This window comes from Mustela putorius, unplaced genomic scaffold (assembly GCF_011764305.1).
Source record: "Mustela putorius furo isolate JIRA1106 unplaced genomic scaffold, ASM1176430v1.1 tig00003863_pilon_pilon_pilon, whole genome shotgun sequence".
NCBI lineage: Eukaryota > Metazoa > Chordata > Mammalia > Carnivora > Mustelidae > Mustela > Mustela putorius.
This window is the reverse complement of record NW_025422015.1, coordinates 30,204,127-30,224,673: the sequence shown is the minus strand read 5'-3', so window position 1 is coordinate 30,224,673 and position 20,547 is coordinate 30,204,127. Positions and strand designations below refer to the sequence as shown.

The following is a 20,547-nucleotide window of genomic DNA, read 5'->3' as shown; positions in this document are numbered from 1 at the left end:
GGCAGATATTATTACTTTTAGTTTACTGAAGAGGAAATTGAAATTTAGGTTTACATGTCCACATTCTCATGATTAATTATTAATACTGAGAACTATAAACCTTGTGATTTTCCCCCTTCATTTCTTCTCAAAAATTGACATTTCATTATAACATCTCTTCTGGGGTTTAAAAAAAAAAAAAAAAAAAAGCAGCAAGACTTTAGTTCTCCAATCCTTCAGAAAAGAAATCTTTTCTCTGTTAGTCTCTGGGAGGAAAATAGGGTAATTTTTTTTTTTCATGAAAAAAAATGCAATATTCATTCAACCAGCCAGCTGTTTTCAGTAAATTTCTATAAATTAATTCAGGATCCAATTAATTTACAGATATAAGCATGAGGAAACTTAATTTAACTTACAAAATTCACTATAATAATACTATTATCTAACTATTGGATTACCTTAATTACTATAATGAAGAGTAGAAAAAAACGACATTGCAACTATAGGATTTAACATTTGAATATAATTATTACCAAATGCCAAGATAAGATTGTCTGGCTAAGATGACCATTCCTAAAACTACAGAGTCTACCTACACCCCCTTTTTTTCAGTAGGAGCCGGATCCAGAGTGGAGCCCAATGCAGGGTTTGAACCCACAATCCTGAGATGAAGGGCTAGATGCTAAACCAACTGATCTACCCAGCACCCCATACCTTTGTCTTTAGGAGCATGAAACATAACACTGAGAAAGGGTTTGCTTGGAATTGTTCAGACAACCTTCATGTTTGCTTCTGTTGAAGGACTGATTTCACTTAGTGATTACAGCCTAAGCTCCAATAGAAGCATGGATTCCGGCCTCTCTATCCTTAAAGATACAAGGCCTAGGATGGGGATTTGGCCACTTTGGCTTATTATAATTAGGCCAAATAACATCCTGCTGGCGTTTATTTCCATAACAACAAGTTTCACAGAGTGAAGAATTGGAAGGGTTTTGGGTGGCCTAAATGAGAACAAAATTACAACTACAATGACAAAGAACCAGGGTGACAGTTGTGGACCAAATGTATTTTTCTGGGAAGGTAATTAACAAGTGCTTTTGCATCCCAAATGTTTACAGGGTGGTCGCACATCATATTTCTTCAAGCAGTATTCTAGCTCCTACAGTAATCTGCCAGTGTACTAACTTTTCTGGTTTGTCCTTTTTGTTTTTGTTTTTAACATAGTTAATAGAAAAGGGAAAATTACCAAGTCTACAGGCAATTTGACCAACAGGCCCTGGAAAAACATTTGTGAAATCCCAAGGTCTGCAAACTTGAGTAAAGGCTGTCTTGTGAAATCCACACTTGGACCACTGGTGATGAGTAAGCAGCAGCTTCCACTCTGTCATATGTGTTCTCTCTCACCCGAATGTACACCCTCACAACAAACAATTCCTCCATCTGGAACATGAGGACTTGTCAAAACATGTCCAAAGTTAAGGTGAAAACCCAGAGATGTTGAGGCACTGGCGCTTTTCTCTTCTTAGAGAGTAGGAATAAAGGGAAAAAAAGAAAGCAGAGGTAGTAGAAGGAGGAATGATGTTTCTACTCATTGTCTTTTTAGGATTTCAAGCATTTCTGAGGTTTCATAATGGGCAGGTGGTATTTTATGCTTACTTACTGAAGAAGTGTTTCACAATCAATTCACTTCCACTAAAGCTTATTGGAAACTGGGGGGAAGGGGTATGGAGAAGACTGAAAATTGCTACTTTTTCACTTAAAAAAAAATCCTTTTCCTATCTTTGAAAATGTTTTGGCTAGAAACGCACAAGTTATTTTACTGTCCTTAAAGATATTCTCTCTCATCTGTTCACCATTTTTTCCCGGGCCCATCTTCCTCCATACTTTTGAGGTTGTGGACTGAGAAATTCCAAAGACCATTCTGTCCACCACTGGAAAGCATTTTGGTTCTAGAAAGGCTTTTGAATTATCCTAAAACTGAGGCAGGACTTAAGCACTCTGGCAATACATGAAACAAAATGGAGGCACCTTGATTCGCATTTCAAAACCCTTTTGATGTGACACTTTTCCAGTAAATTACACAGGACACCATATAAGATTTCCTCTAATGAGAAACAAACACATGTAACAACTTTTTTTATGAGGTTAGTCATTCTGCAGGATATATTCTCCCCCAAGGAATTCCGTGCCCTACAAATTTAAGCTATATGCTTTTTATCTTAAAGAGGCCAGCATCCTCATATCATAACTGGTAAAAAAAGGAACACAGAACCCAAAGTAGTTTGGGGATCTTGGCTCCATTGTCAGACTAAGTATTTTTAAAAACTTCTTGGAAGAGTAAAATCAGCTGGCTCTACCTATGCTTTTCTGCATCTCTGGACTGCATAAAGCACAGTTCTGAGATATTGTTCTAACTCAGTTGTAAATGAGCAAACAAAACCCCCCAAACAACCAAAAACCTAAAACCTAGTGTCTTTGGGCAGTGTTCTCAAACATCACCATCACTTTAACATCACCTGGAGGGCTATTAAAAACACAAATTACTGGACAGCTCGTACCCTCCCTCCTGAGTTTCCGATGTCATTGATCTGGTATGGGACCTGGGAATTTTCATTTCCCACGAAAATTCCCAGCTAGTGCTGATGCTGTTGGTGTAGGGACCGCCCTTCGAAGTCCACTGTGCTATCCAAAATTTCTGACGACCTACTCCAAATTATAGTACTTCAAGTTTCTCTGCATGTGTTCCGGAAAGGAGCCCCATCCGTTTGGTGCCAGTGCCATTTAGGAAAGATGATTTGTTTGGGGTTTACCCAAGCACATTCCTTCCTACGCCAGTCACTGACGCGAAGACATAAGAGGGCAGATAATCGCCGGACAGTTGCAGAAGGTCAAACGAACCCACTCGTTGCGGAATCTACCCTCGCACGTGACCGCTGGACGTCTACACCCTCATCCTCCTGCCTCCTCTCCACCCCCGGGCCAGACAGCCCCAGGATCCCCGGCCTTGACCCGCGATGGCGCTGCTGGGCGCGCTTGTCTGTTGCCTGTTGGTCGTCTCGCATTGCCTTCCCGGGCTCGGACTGCCCCTGGCGCCGGGTGGCAGCCCGAGTCCCGCTCCGGCGGTGGGTGAGTCCGCGACCCTTTCCCCGCCGGGAGTTGCGGGAGAGCGCAGAGTTCAAGCTCCCGCGCAATTCGTGAAAAGTGCATGGGGGCAGCAGTGCGCCCCGGCCGGGGCGGGTGGGGAGTGGAGCCCCTGACGCGCGGGGCGCTGGGAGGAGACGGTGACTGCGGGACGAGACCGCGGAAGGTCGGGCTGGGTCAGCACCCAGCCAGTGGGGGCGCTGCAGGGGGCGAGGGGTTGCGGAGGCCAGACTCCTCCGGGCGTCCTCGGAGAAAGGAGATCTCCGCGTGTCTCAAGGAAAACCGAAGCTAGAAGCTGCGAGTCCCGCGTTCCCAGAGGGCCCGAATCTGCCCAGAACACGGGGGAGCTGCGGAGTTTGCTCTTCCCCACGGGGATGCACATTTCAGTGGGACTCAGGTAGTCTTCTGTCCTGCTCGCCGGGTTTGGTGGCCTTTTCTTCCCACTCCAACAGCGGAGGACCATCACGGTCCCCATGCTACCCACCTCTCAGTCTATGTTAGAACTCGGGGAACCTTCATATCACTTTACCTGAATGCCCCTGGGTTCTCTGTGGGTGGGACCAATTGTACTCATTCTTAACACTTTAAGGTAGTAGCTTTTGCCTTGGTGGTTCTCAAAGTGTGGTGTGGGACCAGCAGCATCAGCGTTACTTAAATTTGCCGGAAAGGCAGGTTTCTAGCCCACCCCAGACCTTTGGAATACGAAACTCTGAGAATTGGGGCTCAACAAACTGTTTAACGAATTTTAGGTTTTAGGATGCCTTTTGAGCTTTCAGTTTCAAAGATCAAGGAACCCCCTGCCTCCCTCCCTCCTCTCTTGGAAAAGAATGGCTTTGTTAGAGGGAGGAAATTTTGATAGGTGGAGTTCTGTTCTGTATTTTGGGCATAGCTGTCTCTGAAACTCTGCAGTGTTTGGTGCTGAAACCTCGCTTCTCTGAGGCTCTCGCTGTCTCACACGGCTTTGAAAATGCTCTGAAAACACACCTCCTCTTTGTCCAAGAGCCAAGTTCTCATGATTCAGCTGTCAGGCAGTTGAGAGCAGGAACTGTGAATCTGGTTTCCCAGTTGTCAGTCATAACAAGAAATTGTCCCAAAATACTTACGCACACTGGTTGCTGCTTTTTATTAAGGCTAGTTGTTTTTCTTTAATTATGGAACTGTTTAGGATTTTGAGATAAAATGTCCCAGGTTGCGTGGGACATTTACTGTTGTAATGTAAATGGCAAATTTACTGTTTAGCTTTAGCAATCTGATAGCAGAGGGTCTCAGTGACAGCTTTCTGATGTGTCGGGAATCTTCACTTACACTTCTCTGTTTTGATAGGGAAGCTAAGGGGCTGAGTCACTTAGGGTGTGGGTAGAGATGGAGTAAGTGGGTTTAAAGACCTGCAGATGTGTTGACTCAGCAGTTTCACGGGTTATATTATTTTACTTGTTTTCTATTTGATGTGACTCTCTCCTCCTGACCACATCCCAAATTGCTTCCTTTGCAACACACACCATGACAGGCCTCTGCTTGTTTGATGTGTGTTGTGTGTAAATTCCCAGTCATGTCAGGCCCTAGGGGTCAGAGGACAACATCCAGGGAGACCTTACCTGAGTGTGTTTGTCTACAGCTCTTTAGAATTAGGGGCACCAGGGTGGCTCAGTAGATTAAATGTCTGTCTTTGGTTCAGGTAATGATCCTAGGGTCCTGGGATCAGGTCCTGCACCAGGCTTCCTGCTCTGTGGCAAGCTTGTTTCTCCCTCTCCCTCTGCCTGCTGCTCTCCCTGCTCATGTTCTCTGTCTCTCATTCTCTCTCTCGGTGTCAAATAAGTACATAAAATCTTAAAAAAAAAAAAAAAAAAGAATTAGTAGGTCAGAGCCTGCAGAAATAATTTGGTAGGAACTGACATTATAAGCAAGCAAACAAAAATACCTATTTGAAACAATAACCATATGTCCAAATATCTGAATTATGGTTTACTAGGTTCTTTAGGATAAATTAGAATGTTTTTAGATAAATTATAAGGGTTTTTTTTTTTTGGTATCGTTTTAAGCATTTATCTATATATATATTGAGAACACACACAAGCATATACACATACATTTATGGAAATCTTGTTAAATATTATAAGAGAAAAATCATTGTGGAGTGAAAAGAACTTGGGACTGCCAACCAGAGAATCTGTAGCAGAGTGTGGGCTCTGCCACAGGCCAGGTTTGTGGCCTTAGACACACACACACACACACACACACACACAGAGTACTTTATCTCTAATTTCACTAGAGGTGGGAGGTGAGGACTCCAGAGGTTCATTATTCATAAATCCCAGGTTAAGAAGCTGGCAGAGTTCTCTTGGCTTCTATTTAAAGACTTTCTTTAGTGCATCTAAATAATTACCCCCTCACTTATCTGGATCTGGCAATGCAATGTAGTGGAAAGAGCACTCGACTGGAAGTCTGGAGAGACTTGTTCTGGCTCAGCTTTCATTACTGAGTCACCGAGTGATCTTGAGGAAATCCTGAAACCTGCCTGTGCCTAATTAAAGAATGTTTACTGAGGGCCCACTATAGGTCAGACATCTTCTAGTTGCAAAGGATCCATGAATCTAGGTACTAGAGATGTGTTCTTAACATGTTTCCAGTTTGGGTTTATAAAATCTTAATATATTATCTCGTGTATCTTCATCATCACGTTATCTCATGTAGGTGTTGTCATCTACTTTACATGAGGCAAGTGGGACAGAAGGACATTTGAAGGTGAGTGCACACAAGAGACAAAAGTAGTGCAGTGGTTAAGAGCAGCACGGAAACTGGAGTTAGATTTCCTGAATCTCTGTCTCAACTCTGTTGTGTCTGACACACGTGACTTGAATTAATCTTTGTGTGCTGCAATTCCTTACCTGTAAATTGGAAATAATGATAAGTTAATTCATGTAAAGCATTAAAAAAAAAAAAAACCAGTATGACACTTACAGTAAGTACTTGATAAATTCTAACTCTTACTTGGAAATGAGGAGGTTCAATCTCAAGTTCAAGCTTGGGGTCAACTAATAACAGTATAACTAACATCAAGTTTAGTTACCTAGATGCCAGGTATCTTCTAAGAACTTTACTTCTACTAAATCACTTAACTCTCATACAGGAGGCAGTGATATTCTTCCCATTTTGCAGAGAAAACAAGTCAAGATCACACTGTTAGATTAGTAAGTGGAGCTTGGATTGACTGATTGGTTTTTAAAATCTATTTGAGAGAAAGACAAAGAGCAGGGTGAGGAGGGGCAGAGGAAGAGGGAAAGAGAGACTTTAGTAGACTTTGTGCTGAGCATGGAGCTCCACGTGGGGCTCGATCTCGTGACTCTGCGATCAGAACCTTAGCCAAAACCAAGAGGTGGGAGCTCACCCAACTGTGCTGCTCAGGCGCCCCTGGAGCATGGATTGAAAGTCATGGTAGTCTCACTTTGGAGTCCCCACTCTTAACCGCAACACTATACTGTTCTGTGTGCAGTTTATTGTACCTTAACATTCTGCAAGCAATTAAAAAAATGTTTGCATAAAAATAAGATGTACTGTATATTTAAGCGCCAAGAAGGACAGACTCCAGGATGATTCTGAGCTGCTTGCCAACGCTGCTTTGTGTGCTGGCTAAAGTATGTCTAAGCTAAAAATGAAAGTTGGAGTATTTTTCTGCACTAAAGAATAAAATAAATCACTCTTGGCAAAGGTTTTCAAACGGGAACAGAATACCAAGTAACTGATCATAAAGACTGCTTTATGTCTACTTTCTTCTGGCTCTTTTGTCTACCACTTCTTAGCTGTCAACTTAAATATATCACAAAATTGTAACAATGTTGTGGAGAAAAAAACAACCCAAATATAACTTACCTTTTCCACCTTAACAAGTTAACTGTTTGCAGTTTTTTGCTCTATTATTCCAGCTTTGGGTTCTTTTCAGGTGTTTGCTCACATCCATACTCAGTCTTGGTCATCTTCGTCCAGACAGATGAAAGTTCACCTTCTACTTGTTTGCTCCACTTTTCTGCTGTAGGATCTGCTGCTATGTCACATCCGATATCTCTCTGAGACAACTTAGTCATCATCAGAGTGAACTCAAAATTGAAAGTGTGAAAAAGCCTCAATATTAAAATAATTTATTGACTACAAATGAGAAGGCAGCAAAATCATAGACTATATAGGTAAATGAGGTATAAGCAAACTGGAGAACCTTTCAAAATGGGGTTCAGATTTTGACTCTGCCTTTTATTAGCTGTGTATACCTGAACAAATTTCCTAATTAACCCAGCATTCATTTCTCAACTCTAAAACGAGAATAGTGATTCCCACTTCAAATTTTGAGAACAAAATGACATAGTGTATTTAGTTTCCTTATTATAAGACCCGGCACAAATGCTTAATAAAGAGTGGTACTTCTGTGATTATTTGTACTACTGTTTCCTTTAATGGAAATTAAAGAATCTTTCCCCTGCTCTCAGGTGGGTTCTCGGTTTCTCCCTGAGGTCTCATCCTCTTTAACAAATGCTTTCCTTAATATCACTAACATTTGGTACAAGCGTACATTAGGAGATGTTCCTGTATTTAGTACCCTTTTAGGGCTTCTGGCAATCCCTACTTTTGGCTTAAAGCTAGTATTAAAATGTCATATTCTTTTTCCACTAATGTTGAGAGGCAAGGATTTTCAAGAAAGTAGGAGTGAGATTTAGTTCCTCATTCTGCAATCTCTTCACTGTGGAACCCTAACAGACCACATCATGGTTCTATGTCAGTTTTTCCACAAGAAGAACATAAATAATTTCTAAAACCTTAAATTCTGCAAGGAAGGAAACATACTATTAAGACAGGATATATATTATTAGTGACCTCCTAGAAGGATCTCTCCCTATATTTCATTATGCAACTTATGTTTGTTATGTAGTCTTTGTTTGGTAGTCATGCTGTCCCTGAGCTCTTGAGTGCTGACACGTGTAAGTAGTAAATTTTGGTAAATTCTTCCTACTGTCTTTGGAATCCTTATCTTCTGACGGGGAAGTGTTGTTTTTACCTTCAGGGCAAATGAATATTTCAATCGTTAAGGCCTTCCTCCATCCCAGGGAGGACTGTCTCTAGTTTTTCTGTAAATATTTTGACGGGAATTCCTAAACACAAGTAGATTTAACACCATTTATTTTCTAATCAACAGGACAGTTTTGGCATGTGACTGACTTGCACTTAGACCCTACTTACCACATCACAGATGACCACACAAAAGTGTGTGCTTCATCTAAAGGCGCCAATGCCTCCAATCCTGGCCCTTTTGGAGATGTTCTGTGTGATTCTCCGTATCACCTTATTTTGTCGGCATTTGATTTTATTAAAAATTCAGGACAAGAAGCATCTTTCATGATATGGACAGGGTAAGTGATTATATATATACCGTTAGTTATTCAATATTTACCTACAGTTTCCTAAGCTTCATTAGAATGCTAAATTCCTATAAAGATTAACTGGGCTTTAAGTTAAGAATTATTTGGGTTTTAAAAATACTATGTCCAATTAATCATTAGATTATTAGAGATAGGAAGATTTTAGAAGTCTCAGAACTTTAATTTTTTTTAGAATACAGGCTCTAGAAAAATGTTGGTGTTAGCTAAGAGATGACTTCACAGACAGAACACTTATATCAGTGTTTTGAGGTGTTTTTAATGTGATAATAGGTCTTGATTAAATAATCAAAAACAAAAGACTACAATGGGAGTTAACCTGTTCTAGCAATTTTGTAAATATCATCTTCTGGTAGTATAATTAATTAATTCTATCTGTCATGACAGAGTGATGAGATCTATATTTCCTGTGCCAGCAATAATAACCATGGTGTTATTTAACTAATTTATACATTATAATTCACTTAATCTTTACAATTTATATTATTGTTATTCTGATTTTATAGATGAAGAAATGTAGGCTGAGCTTCTAAGTAACTTGTTCAAGTGCACATAGCTAGTAAGTGGCAAACCCAGGCATTTTAGCTCTGGAATCTGTGCTTTTAGTTGCTAAAATACTTGCCTCTCATAAATCTTCAGTCAGGCAGAATAATAGGCTTTGTATTTGTATTACATAGATTTTTAAAAATAGAACTCCCTGTGGGAGAAAGGTAAATGAATAGCTGATCAACTCTTCAACAGTCATCTGTTGTTTTGTTGTGGAAGGTGTGCGATTCACCTTCAGGGTAACAAGGCATCATGCATAAATCTAGTGACTTTTTATAGAAATTGATTTTGTTCTTGGGGTGCCTGGGTGGTCAGTTGGTTAAGCAGCAGACTCTGGATTTCAGCTCAGGTCATGATCTAAAGGTCCTGGAATAGAGCCCCACACCAGACTCCACACTGGGCAGGGGGTGTGCTCGAGGGTTCTTTCTCCCCCTCCCCCTCTGCCCCTCTCCCTGCTTGGACCCTCACCTTCTACTCCTCCCCCTCCCCATACTCCTTCTCTAAAATAAACAAATAAATCTAAAAAAAAAAAAAGTTTAGAAATTGATTTTGTTCTCTACGATTCTGTCTCCTTTTCAGGGATAGCCCACCTCACGTTCCAGTGTATGAACTCTCAACAGATAAAGTCATAGATGTGATTGCTAATATGACAAACACCATCCGGACTGTCTTTCCAAATCTCCAGGTGTTCCCTGCACTGGGTAATCATGACTATTGGCCGCAGGTAAATTTGATTTCAACTTTCAAAAGTGTGTGTTTTTTTTTTTTTTTTATATTTTATTGATTTATTTGAGAGAGAGAGAGAGACAGAGTCAGAGATAGTGACAGAGATCGCAAGAGCAAGCACAAGCAGGGAGAAGTGGGAGAAGCAGGCTCCCAGCTGAGCAGAGATCCTGATGTGGGGCTCCATCCCAGGAGCCTGGCTACATAGCCTGAGCTGAAAGCAGACGCCCAACCCACTGAGCCACCAAGGTGCCCCCAACTTCCAAAAGTATTTAAAGGGTTTTTCCCATCGGGAGTGTCAAAGCTATAACAATAACTAGCTGGTGGTAAGCCATGGGATTGGGGCTCATGGTGGTGGAGTGTGCTTTTAATGACTATTGAAGAAGGTAAGACAAGTGCTTTAGAGACTTCAAAGTGATTCTTAATAATCCATAAAAAGAGTTACATCCATAGTGAGTTTTGGAAGCAAATTGCCTTAGTTTGATTTTTGTTTTCCTTCATATTCTTCTTTAATTTCTACTTTCCTTTGAATAATTTTGTTGTTCATTCACATTTCCATGATAAGGTTAGCAAGGAAGTTTAATATTGACAAATGTTTACATCTTGCAGAATTTTTATCACGCATACAAAGTTCTCCACACTCTGATCTATGTTAGATTCTGATTAAAAACAAAAGCATAGGGGTGGTTGGGTGGCTCATTTGGTTAAGCGTCTGCATTAGGCTCAGGTCATGATCCCAGAGTCCTGGGATTAAGCCTCTTGTCATGAACCTTGGTCAGCGGGAGTCTGCTTCTCCCTCTCCTCCCTGCTCAGGCTCTCTCTCCGAATCTCTGTTTTTCTCAAATAGATAAATAAAAAATCTTAAAAAAACAAACAGATAAATATAGCAAACTATCGTAAGTAACAAAGAGGAGGTTCCTGTTCAAGTCCAGTTTATCTAATTAAGATGTGATTCAAGATAGAGATTATGTTCAGAATATTTGCCTCCTGATAAGCCCAGGTCTCAATCTATTAGAGTGGCTGTTTGCTAAGCAGCCTGTAGATAACTGTGGGATGTTGGGCCTTGCCTACAGGGTCCTGTTAGAACAGAGCAGTGTAGAATCTTAGACTTACACAGATTCAAGAGATCTCAGAGATTGTTTTTTAGCTGAGGGCTTGGCAAACTGTGACCTATGGTCCAATCTGGGCCTGCACCTTGTTTTTGTTAATGAAATTTTATCATAACACAGCCATGGCTCTTCTTTCTGTATTGCTTGTGGCTGATTTTTTTATTTTGCACTAGAACAGCAGAGTAAAATTGTGGCTGCAAAGAATGTATGGCCCATAAGCTTAAAATATTTATTATTTGGCCCTTTGTAGGAAACGTTTGCTGGCCCTTGGTCTAGATCAACTCTTCATTTTATAGATGAGAAAGACAGAGGCCCAGAAATGTTGTATTGCTTGTTCACATGCTCAGAGTCCCTTGGTGGTAGAGCCACATCCTGGATCTTTGGTGTTCAATTAGACTAACATCCTTTCATATATCCCTTGTTCTTGCTGGATTCACAGGCTCAGTATTCCTGAATGTGGTGTTTTTTTTTTTTCCCTACTCCCTTTGTCTAGATGTATCTCCTTGCTTAGAATATCTTTTCCATCTCATTTTATTTTTTTTTTATTTTTTATTTTTTATTTATTTATTTTTTTTAAAGATTTTATTTATTTATTTGTCAGAGAGAACACGAGCGAAAGCGAGCACAGGCAGACAGAGAGGCAGGCAGAGGCAGAGGGAGAAGCAGGCTCCCCGCTGAGCAAGGAGCCCGATGTGGGACTCGATCCCAGGACGCTGGGATCATGACCTGAGCCGAAGGCAGCTGCTTAACCAACTGAGCCACCCAGGCGTCCCTCCATCTCATTTTAAAAGAATGCTTCATGAGGGGTTTGATCACCTAAGTGCCGTGATTTTGAAAAGCTGTACTCTAGGATGAGCTTAAGTTTCGAGAAATGTCTTGACACTGGCCTCCAGGCTTGAGACGAACAATAAATACATTAGTCTTTGTGAGTCATCCATGTAAGCCAGCGGTCAACTTTGTTACTGCTGAGATGTTAGACCACACAGGGCAGAGGCTTGGGAATGTCCTAAAAGATAGATCTATTTATTTATTTATTTATTTATTTATGTATTTGAGAGAGAGAAAGAGTGAGTGAGTGAGAGGGGGAGGGACAGGGGGAGAGAGAGAATCTTGAAGCACACTCCCCGCTGAGCTCAGAGCCCGATGTGGGGCTCAGTCACAGGACTCCAAGATCATGACCTGAGCTGAAAACAAGAGTTAGCTGCCTAACTGACTGAGCCACCAGCTGCCCCAAGCACCTTGTTTTTATATGCTTTAGGTGACAGGCAGATTGGTGTAGTGGAGAACATGTGGGATTTAGAGTTATAGTCAATGGAATATAAAACCCTATGGTGCTCTGCTCCTAATAGCTTGACCAACTTGGATAATTCACTTAATGTCCTTGACCTATAAGTCACTAATTTGTAAATAGGAGCAAGAATACCTGCCCTGGAGAGTTTTTGTGAGAATTAGTGATAATACATGAAAAGTCCATAGCTTCCTACCTGGCACATACTAAGCCCTCAGTAAGTGGAGTGGTAGTTATTACAACAGTAAGCAGTGACATGGGATCCATCTTTCCTAACTCCTTTGGGGATTTGTTTCATCTTCTTTTTGTGAAGTCAAATCCTGTAATAATTCAACGGTATAGATGATATCCAAATTCTAAAATAGATCCTACTACATGTATAGCTAGGGTGTATTGGGCAGCCTGTATACCTTAAAGAGTTAGTTTTTTTCCCATTCTAGCTTATAACTTTATATCTGAAAATCTCCTTTCTATTATTCTACTTCCACCCTTCCTCCCCAATTTCCGAAATGTCAAATGTAATATGCAAAAATAACAAATTCTCAACAAATTCCCACAACAAATTCTTCTACAGATGGAGAGCTGAGGTTGAATTCTGGCGAATTATGTTAGTAACAAATCAAGCAAATAATTTGTTAAGTATTATTTCTCTATTATAATCTCATAAACATGCACACAAACATAGTTACATAAACATACACATACAGGTGCACCTCCCCACCCATTACATCAGCAGTAGATATTAGCGTGGGCAGCCTGGGGATTCCTTCCAGTCACCACCCAAGGAGGCAGTCTGGGCCAGGGTCCTCATTTACTCCTACACTGGCAAGGCTGGTGCCAACAAACTTACGGGTGAGTCACTTCTCATTATACCTCGTTTCTCGGCAGTGCTCATGTCACAGCCAAAGAGGATTGAGATGATGGCATAGTACAACAGATAATTGGACATAGGAGTGATGGTGGAAAGACCTGGGATTTAGACCGAACTCTGGAACTGACCAGCTGTCCCTGGATGAATCATCTAACTTCTCTGGTGCTCATATTTCTCACATCTAAAGTTGAGAGGAGAGTCTAGTGTGATTTTACATAATTTTAAGATTATACATGACCATACTGGTATGTTGGCATGGCTAACATCAATGGCTAACCCTTTTAGGTTTTTGATGTTGATAATGATAACCAATTTTTAATCAAAATCCAGATTGACCTGTAAGTCTTCGTGTGATTTTTCAGACAGATAATTCTGGTATCTGACATGAGTTGAAAATATACTTAGGATAGTTAGTTCTAGTTAGAACAAGTCATTTGGATATTACATTTCCTCAATGTAGTTATATTTTCATCATGTATGAGGGATATGTATTAGGAATTAATGTGCCTTGGATGTCACCTGAAGAATAACTAAGCATTTTAACTAATGCTGACAGGAAACTCCTTTAAGAAATAAACCCATATCACCAATATGCAGAAGAATATGAGGAGAGTAGAAAAATGGCTTCAGTTTATTAATGCAATTTTTTAAAACAAAAAATAGGAATACTTACGAAATTTCACACATGATTTGTGTATTTTTATTCAGTATGTACTTTCTTAAAGTTTAGGGTTTTTTCCCCCTTCCTTAAAGCTTATGTCACCATAAAGATTCTTACTATAATATGATAAATTGGGATGATAAAAATACTTTGATAATAAAAAATGTTTTATATACATGTTGTTTAAAAAATCAAAACCTGTTGCTATAAAGAGACTTCTTCAAATCAAAAGCATGTGTTTATAAATTTTCATTTAAGAAGTTCAGAAGTTTTATACTGGGGTGAGCATTTCAGAGGACTTGGTTTAGTTCTAAAATCATGACATTTCCTCCATTCTATTAGCGTACTATATCAGGCCCTGCGTGTTCGGGCTCAAACCCGCCTCTGTGACTCTTTGATGAGCTCATTCCCACATCCATCCTATATACTGGCCAACCAGCACAAGTGCTTTTCTCTGTATATACACTGTGTGTGCTGGCATCTGGGTCATTGTCTTTGCTTTGATGCCCTTTCTTTTCAACTCAGCCTGGTTTGTATGCTCTCTTCACTTTCTGCCCTGACGCTATGGGCCAGACTCAATTATTCATGTCTCTACCCTCCTAGAACCTTTGTGGTATCACCTGCACATTGTCACATTGTCTTATAGGTGATTGTTTATATATCTATATCTATATCTATATCTATATCTATATCTATATCTATATCTATATATATCTATATGTATATATATATATATATATCTCCTTATGTTATAAATTCAAATTCCTGAAAGAGCAAACCTATCTCATATTCATCCTTGTGTCTCCTGAAGTCTAACATAGTAGTATGTGCTCAAGTAATGCTAAAATTAGTTAACCCATGTCTCTTTAAAGTTTCAATGGTGGGTTATATTGTTTGTGGGCAGGATCAACTACCTGTAGTCACCAGCAAGGTGTACAATGCAGTAGCAGACCTCTGGAAACCCTGGTTAGATGAAGAAGCTCTTCATACTTTAAGGAAAGGTAAGTGAAAGATGTATTCATCCCTGTTTCATCTCTATTTTTTATTCGTGTTGTTTAGGCTAAGATCTTTAATGTTCACACGGGTGTAGTCGTTCTGGATATGCCCAGATTTCTGGAGGCCGTAAGTCATCTTTGAAAGCTGGGGAGAGGCAGGGATGGTGAGTGGATCTGGGGCAAAGAGAGCAGGTCCAGGGTCAGGGGCTAGGTTTGAAAGTACCATTGCAGCAGCCCCTTGGGTGTTGTCACCACCAGATCGTGGGTATGAGTCTCCCCCCACCCCGGAGACTGTAGCAGCTTTGGTTTCTCTGACATCTCTTCCATAGCAGTCTCTGGCAAGGTCAAAATGGGTTCCCATTTTTGCATTTTGTATTTCACGCTCTCATCTTAACTCCCCAAACATGCAGAAGTAGAAGTTCACGCACTAAGATTTCTTTTCAAAAATTCGGAACCTGGTTGCCTAGTGCACAAACACTTTATTAGCATTTCATCTGACTATTGGATACACCTGTTGTGATTAGCTCAGTATGTGGAAGGGCTGCCGCTGGACCTGGCACACAGTAGGTTCTCAGTAAGTGTTAGACCTGATTCTTATTTAATGACAGCCTGTGTACATACAAACTAAATGATTACAAATAAGTATAACCTTTCCAACTGGCTTGTAAACCATAATTAAGAATTTGCCTTCATAGTCACTGTGAATCTCTGTGTGTGTTTTTCTAGAGTGTGTCTTAAATTTCTTTTTATAGGTGGTTTTTATACACAGAAAGTATCACCTAACCTGAACCTTAGGATCATCAGTCTAAACACAAACTTGTACTACGGCCCAAATATCATGACTCTGAATGAAACGGACCCAGCAAATCAGTTTGAATGGCTAGAGAGTATACTGAGCACTTCTCAGCAAAATAAAGAGAAGGTAGATCCCAGACACAAAATTTATCAGGGGATAAAAGGGGCTAAATGTGTGTATTTATTAACTTGAGGGGGTCAGGTATTAGTAAAAGTATTAAAATTTGAAGATGTTTTCACATGAAATACCTTATGGTTTAATTCACTCTGTTGTATTTTTGTTTTGTTTTGCTTTGCTTTTAATGCTTTGAGGATTGATACCTGTTTTTTTATTTAAAAAAATTGTGACCAAGGTCACAGTTACCAAATATCATCAACAGTGTAGTTTAAATGATATTAATATGATATTGATAGTTTTATAATTTCATCTTTTTTGGTGATAGGAAAGGTAGAGATGGGATATTAGCTTTTTAATTTTTAATTAATATAATTTCAGTCTTGGGTATCCAAATGTTAGTTGGTTGTGGTAAGTGTGCAAAAAGATTCTCATTGGTCATCCTTGTGTTTCTATTTCCAGGTGTACATCATAGCACATATTCCGGTGGGTTATCTGCCCTATTCAAGCAGCACCACAGCAATGAGAGAATTCCATAATGAGAAATTGATAAATATTTTTAGAAAATACAGCAGTGTCATTGTAGGACAATTTTATGGACACACTCACAGAGATAGCATGATGGTTCTCTCTGATGAAAAAGGTAATATGATATTCTGTTTGCATCTCCCCAGTCCAAGATGCTAGAGCAGAGCAGGGGCTAGCTGGTAATCTTGAACTGATCCAGCAAATTAAAAGTTTCACTAAGTCAACCTGCCAGCGATAGATTTTTCTGAATTATCTTCTATGCTTATAAGTCAAGTGTCTAATTTATATTTAGACCTGCAATTGTGTTTCTCCCTATTTGTCCCATGGGGCCATCATCATTTGATAGCTGTCAACAAAAAAGTCTCTGAAACCCTCAGCTTACTCCACTTTTCTTTTAGATCCTCAAGTTTGGAGAAATACTGCTGTTCATTATTTACCTCCTAGACCCAAGTCTCTTTTGACATGACTTGTTTTATTTCTCAGAATTTAATTAACAAAATACAATCTACCATTGTTTTAAAATATATCAAATACTTAATTTTTTTTTAAGATTTTATTTATTTATTTGACAGACAGAGATCACAAGTAGGCAGAGAGGCAGGCAGAGAGAGAGAGGAGGAAGCAGGCTCCTTGCTGAGCAGAGAGCCCGATGCTGGACTCAATCCCAGGACCCTGAGATCATGACCTGAGCCGAAGGCAGTGGCTTTACCCACTGAGCCACCCAGGCGCCCCTCAAATACTTAATTTTAAGTGTAAATCAACATTGTTGTCTACTCAGGATTAAAAGAAAAAGAAACAAAAATAGAAGATTGAGCGTTAAACAAACAATGATGACCTATTTTTAAAGATGATTTCCTCATAAGAAGAGGAAATTGGGCGTTAACAAAATAAGAGTTCTGATTTTAGAGTAGTGAGCCAGGAAAAAATATATATGCATATATTTTTTTCAGTAATTGGGGAATGTTTTTGAAATACATTACCTCTTTTGTCTACAATGAATAAACTTGGTTTAAAAAAATGACCAGTTTTCAGCATTTGATAGCTTTTTTACTCAGAAATTTAGTCCTATAATAACTATGTATTAGAAACATGGTGACACTAATCAGATTCTTATGTGTCATTATTGGTTGTTGTTCTAGATAGATGTATAGAACAAACTAGTGTGTGTGTATTTGTAATACTTGGGTTTTGTTATTATGAAAAATTTCAAATATACCCAAAAGCAGAAAATAATAAAACAACCCCCATGTACCATCACTTATATTTAACACTATCAAGATTTTGCCACATTTGCTTTACCTATTCATTTTTTAATTCTTTTGTCTTTTCCTCAAGTATTTGAAAGTGAATCTCAAACACAAGATCTATTTTAGCCCTACATTCTTCTATCTGCATTGCTAAAATATGTGACTAGCTTATATAATCATAATATGACTGACTTACCTAACAAGATCAACAATAATCATCTAATACCATATCAGAATAAAGATTCCTCTATTTTCTCAAGTGTCTTTTTATAATTGTTTCAAGTCCGGATTCATCAAGGATCATATGTCATTTGACTGTTTCATCTGTTAATGTCTTAATCTTGAATTTGTTCATATTTTTAATAAAGTTAAAATCAATTTAAAAAAAAACGTTAATGTAAATATGTCTTATCCAGGAAGTCCAATAAATTCCTTGTTTGTGGCTCCTGCTGTTACCCCAGTCAAGAGTGTTTTGCAAAAACAGACCAATAATCCCGGCGTCAGACTATTTCAGTATGATCCTCATGATTATAAATTATTGGTGAGTTGGCACAATTTTAGAACTATGCTTGTCTTTGTACAGTTTTCATTAGTTTAGCTGAATGTTTTCAGTTTAACTATGTAGTTTCTATCTTGAAATCTTGTGATGTCTTCTTTTTTGTATTTGGCTTATCAGCACTTGCTAAGTATGGGTATAGGATGTCACCTTTTGGGAGGTGGTTTCTGTCCTCCTGAAGACTTCACATTCCTTTAGCACACTGGGTAGGGTCTGAGTTGTGGACTTGGATACATATTGAAGCTTTGCACTAAGCCCCATTTGTTACTAATTACTCTTCTCTAAAGCACAGCTGTGCAGGTAACTGTAGATTCTGAAACCGTAATCTCAAGAGTTGTTCTACCTAACTTCCTTGTCCCCAGTCCATTCCTCTGTAAAACGAGGCTTAAACTAAGTCTGACTGACCTCACAGAGTCGCTGCGAGGGTTACGTGAATGAATACATGTAAAGCACTTAGAAAAATGCTTGGTTTATAGTAAGCACTCGATACCTGTGGGCAAATTTTTTTTTGTAGAGAAAATAAATTGAGCTGGACACTTATTTTCGAGACAAAAGTTCTCTGGAGCTTGTACATGATAATGTTTTAGATCAATTTAGCCTCAAAAGTCTGGGTATTTTGCTTATGAGTACGGTCCCTTTTAATTAATTTAATTTGAAAAGAAATTTTCAATTAAAGTCTCTGTTGATGTAAATGCATTTTTTTCTAGGTAAGTTTAATGGGAGGTAGCTCTTTTATTCTGTAGAATGTGTTTTTATGAAGGAAGAAGGGCAAAGGAAGCGTGATTTAATTCATAAACACTAGATTAAATGAGGAAATAAAACAGTTGACTGAATTATTTTTACAACTATTAGTTTCCTTTTTATGGATCTGAGCATCAGACACACACACGTATACACACATATATATATACTGACATGAAAAGTTGCCATGATACAGCACTGAATTATTTTTAAAAGTGCAAAACAGTGCATTGTATAACTTCATTTTTTGAGAAAGCCAAAAAGATAGTAAATGGGTATATATATTCTAAATATTTATATTTGTTTTGCACATAATATCTAGAACAACACACATACACTGGTGCTGATAAATGTTTAACACTTGTCCATTGGGGGAAAAAGATACTTTAGTTTATAGTGCCAATTTCCAGAAACCACCTCCCATGAACCACCTCCATCATGGCCAATTTAAAGCTGCCAAAGTGATGTCAGTTAACTTGCAAGATTGTTGAAAATTTGATCACTGGCTCTGTGAGCTGATACAAGCTGTCTCAGAACATCACTGATTTACGTACAGTGATTTTTATTAGCAGTGGTTACTTCTGAGGTGTGTGAATCAAAGCTTTTTATTTTGTACATCTTTCTGTATAGTTTAGACTATTTTCTATTATGTTCCTTCATTATTTTCGACTAAAAAAATGTAATACAGATTTTTCTATTGAGTTTTTCTTTTTTAACAAAACCAATTCTCACTATTTTTAACTGGCTGCAACTTTAAATTAAGAATGTCATATAAATCCAAATAAGGACTCTTCTTGCTGTGCAGTACTTTATATGCCAAAGAATGAACCAAGCTTTGTGACTGTTTTTGATATAGGATATGTTGCAGTATTATTTGAACCTGACAGAGGCAAATCTAAAGGGAGAATCCGATTGGAAGCTGGAATATGTGCTGACTCAGACCTACAGCATTGAAGATTTGCAGCCAAAAAGTTTGTATGGATTAGCTAAACAATTTGCAGTCCCGGGCAATGAGCAGTTTCTAAAATACTACAATTACTTCTTTGTGAGTTATGACAGCAGTGTCATTTGTGATGGGAAATGTAAGGCCTATCAAATTTGTGCAATTTTGAGTCTTGATCATAGTTCCTATATAGATTGCCTCAAACAACTTTATATTAAGTACCATTCCTAATATTTCATTGTTTGTGTTCATAGAAAATGTAACGTTCTGTTTCTGAGATCAGTGTGTGGAAATTGTTACATAATTCTTTGTGTGTTACTGAGTGGGTGAGCAGAATTCCTACCTTTGCTTTCTTTTTTATAATCCTCAAATGTTGATATTTGTAACATTCTAAATCTTTATTATATCTAATGTAATTGAACTGCTCATTTCTAGAATGCTGTCTGGACCTGAATACCTTATCTTCCAGTTTATATATCTAATTTAAACTCTTGTACACTTTTGAAATGGTCATTTATACAATAAAACAAATGATTTCAAGTATGATGAATTGTTTTTATTTTTTATATATTTATTTTTATTTAAATGTAGTTAACGTATAATGTATTATTGGTTTCAGAGGTAGAGGTCACTGATTCATCAGTCTTACGTAATACCCAGGGCTCATTACATCATGTGTCCTGCTTAATGCCCATCACCCAGTTACCCCATCTCCCATCTCCCTCCCCTCCAGCAACCCCAGTTTGTTTCCTATAATTAAAAGTCTCCTACAGTTTGTCTCCTTCTCTGATTTCATCTTGTTTTATTTTTTTTCCGTGGTGAATTATTTTTAATAGGAAAAATTTCTTACTTTTTAAAAAAGATTTTATTTATTTATTTATTTATTTGA

General features: G+C 38.7%; 1 protein-coding gene across 2 annotated transcripts; it reads left to right on the top strand.

Annotated features, from left to right (window-relative positions):
• The first annotated feature begins 2,833 nt into the window (after positions 1-2,833).
• On the top strand, positions 2,834-20,201 carry SMPDL3A (sphingomyelin phosphodiesterase acid like 3A). Of its 2 annotated transcripts, none has more exons than XM_004740117.3 (8): positions 2,834-3,105; positions 8,300-8,513; positions 9,666-9,810; positions 14,643-14,739; positions 15,486-15,655; positions 16,106-16,286; positions 17,835-17,959; positions 19,572-20,201. In XM_004740117.3, the coding sequence occupies exons 1-8, from the start codon at positions 2,994-2,996 to the stop codon at positions 19,887-19,889; spliced, it is 1,362 nt and encodes a 453-aa protein (XP_004740174.1). In that variant the 5' UTR covers positions 2,834-2,993; the 3' UTR covers positions 19,890-20,201. The 2 variants fall into 2 exon arrangements, with proteins under 2 accessions (XP_004740174.1, XP_012918743.1); XM_013063289.2 differs by lacking the exon at positions 2,834-3,105 and adding an exon at positions 3,350-3,517.
• Positions 20,202-20,547: the final 346 nt, after the last annotated feature.

What these genes read in the sequence shown, in the direction of transcription:
- SMPDL3A (XM_004740117.3), top strand. Translation starts at nt 2,994, where the DNA reads ATGGCGCTGCTGGGCGCGCTTGTCTGTTGCCTGTTGGTCGTCTCGCAT. An exon ending in GAGTCCCGCTCCGGCGGTGG is followed by an intron (nt 3,106 to 8,299) that starts GTGAGTCCGCGA and finishes TCTAATCAACAG; the next exon opens with GACAGTTTTGGCATGTGACT. An exon ending in ATCATGACTATTGGCCGCAG is followed by an intron (nt 9,811 to 14,642) that starts GTAAATTTGATT and finishes GTTTGTGGGCAG; the next exon opens with GATCAACTACCTGTAGTCAC.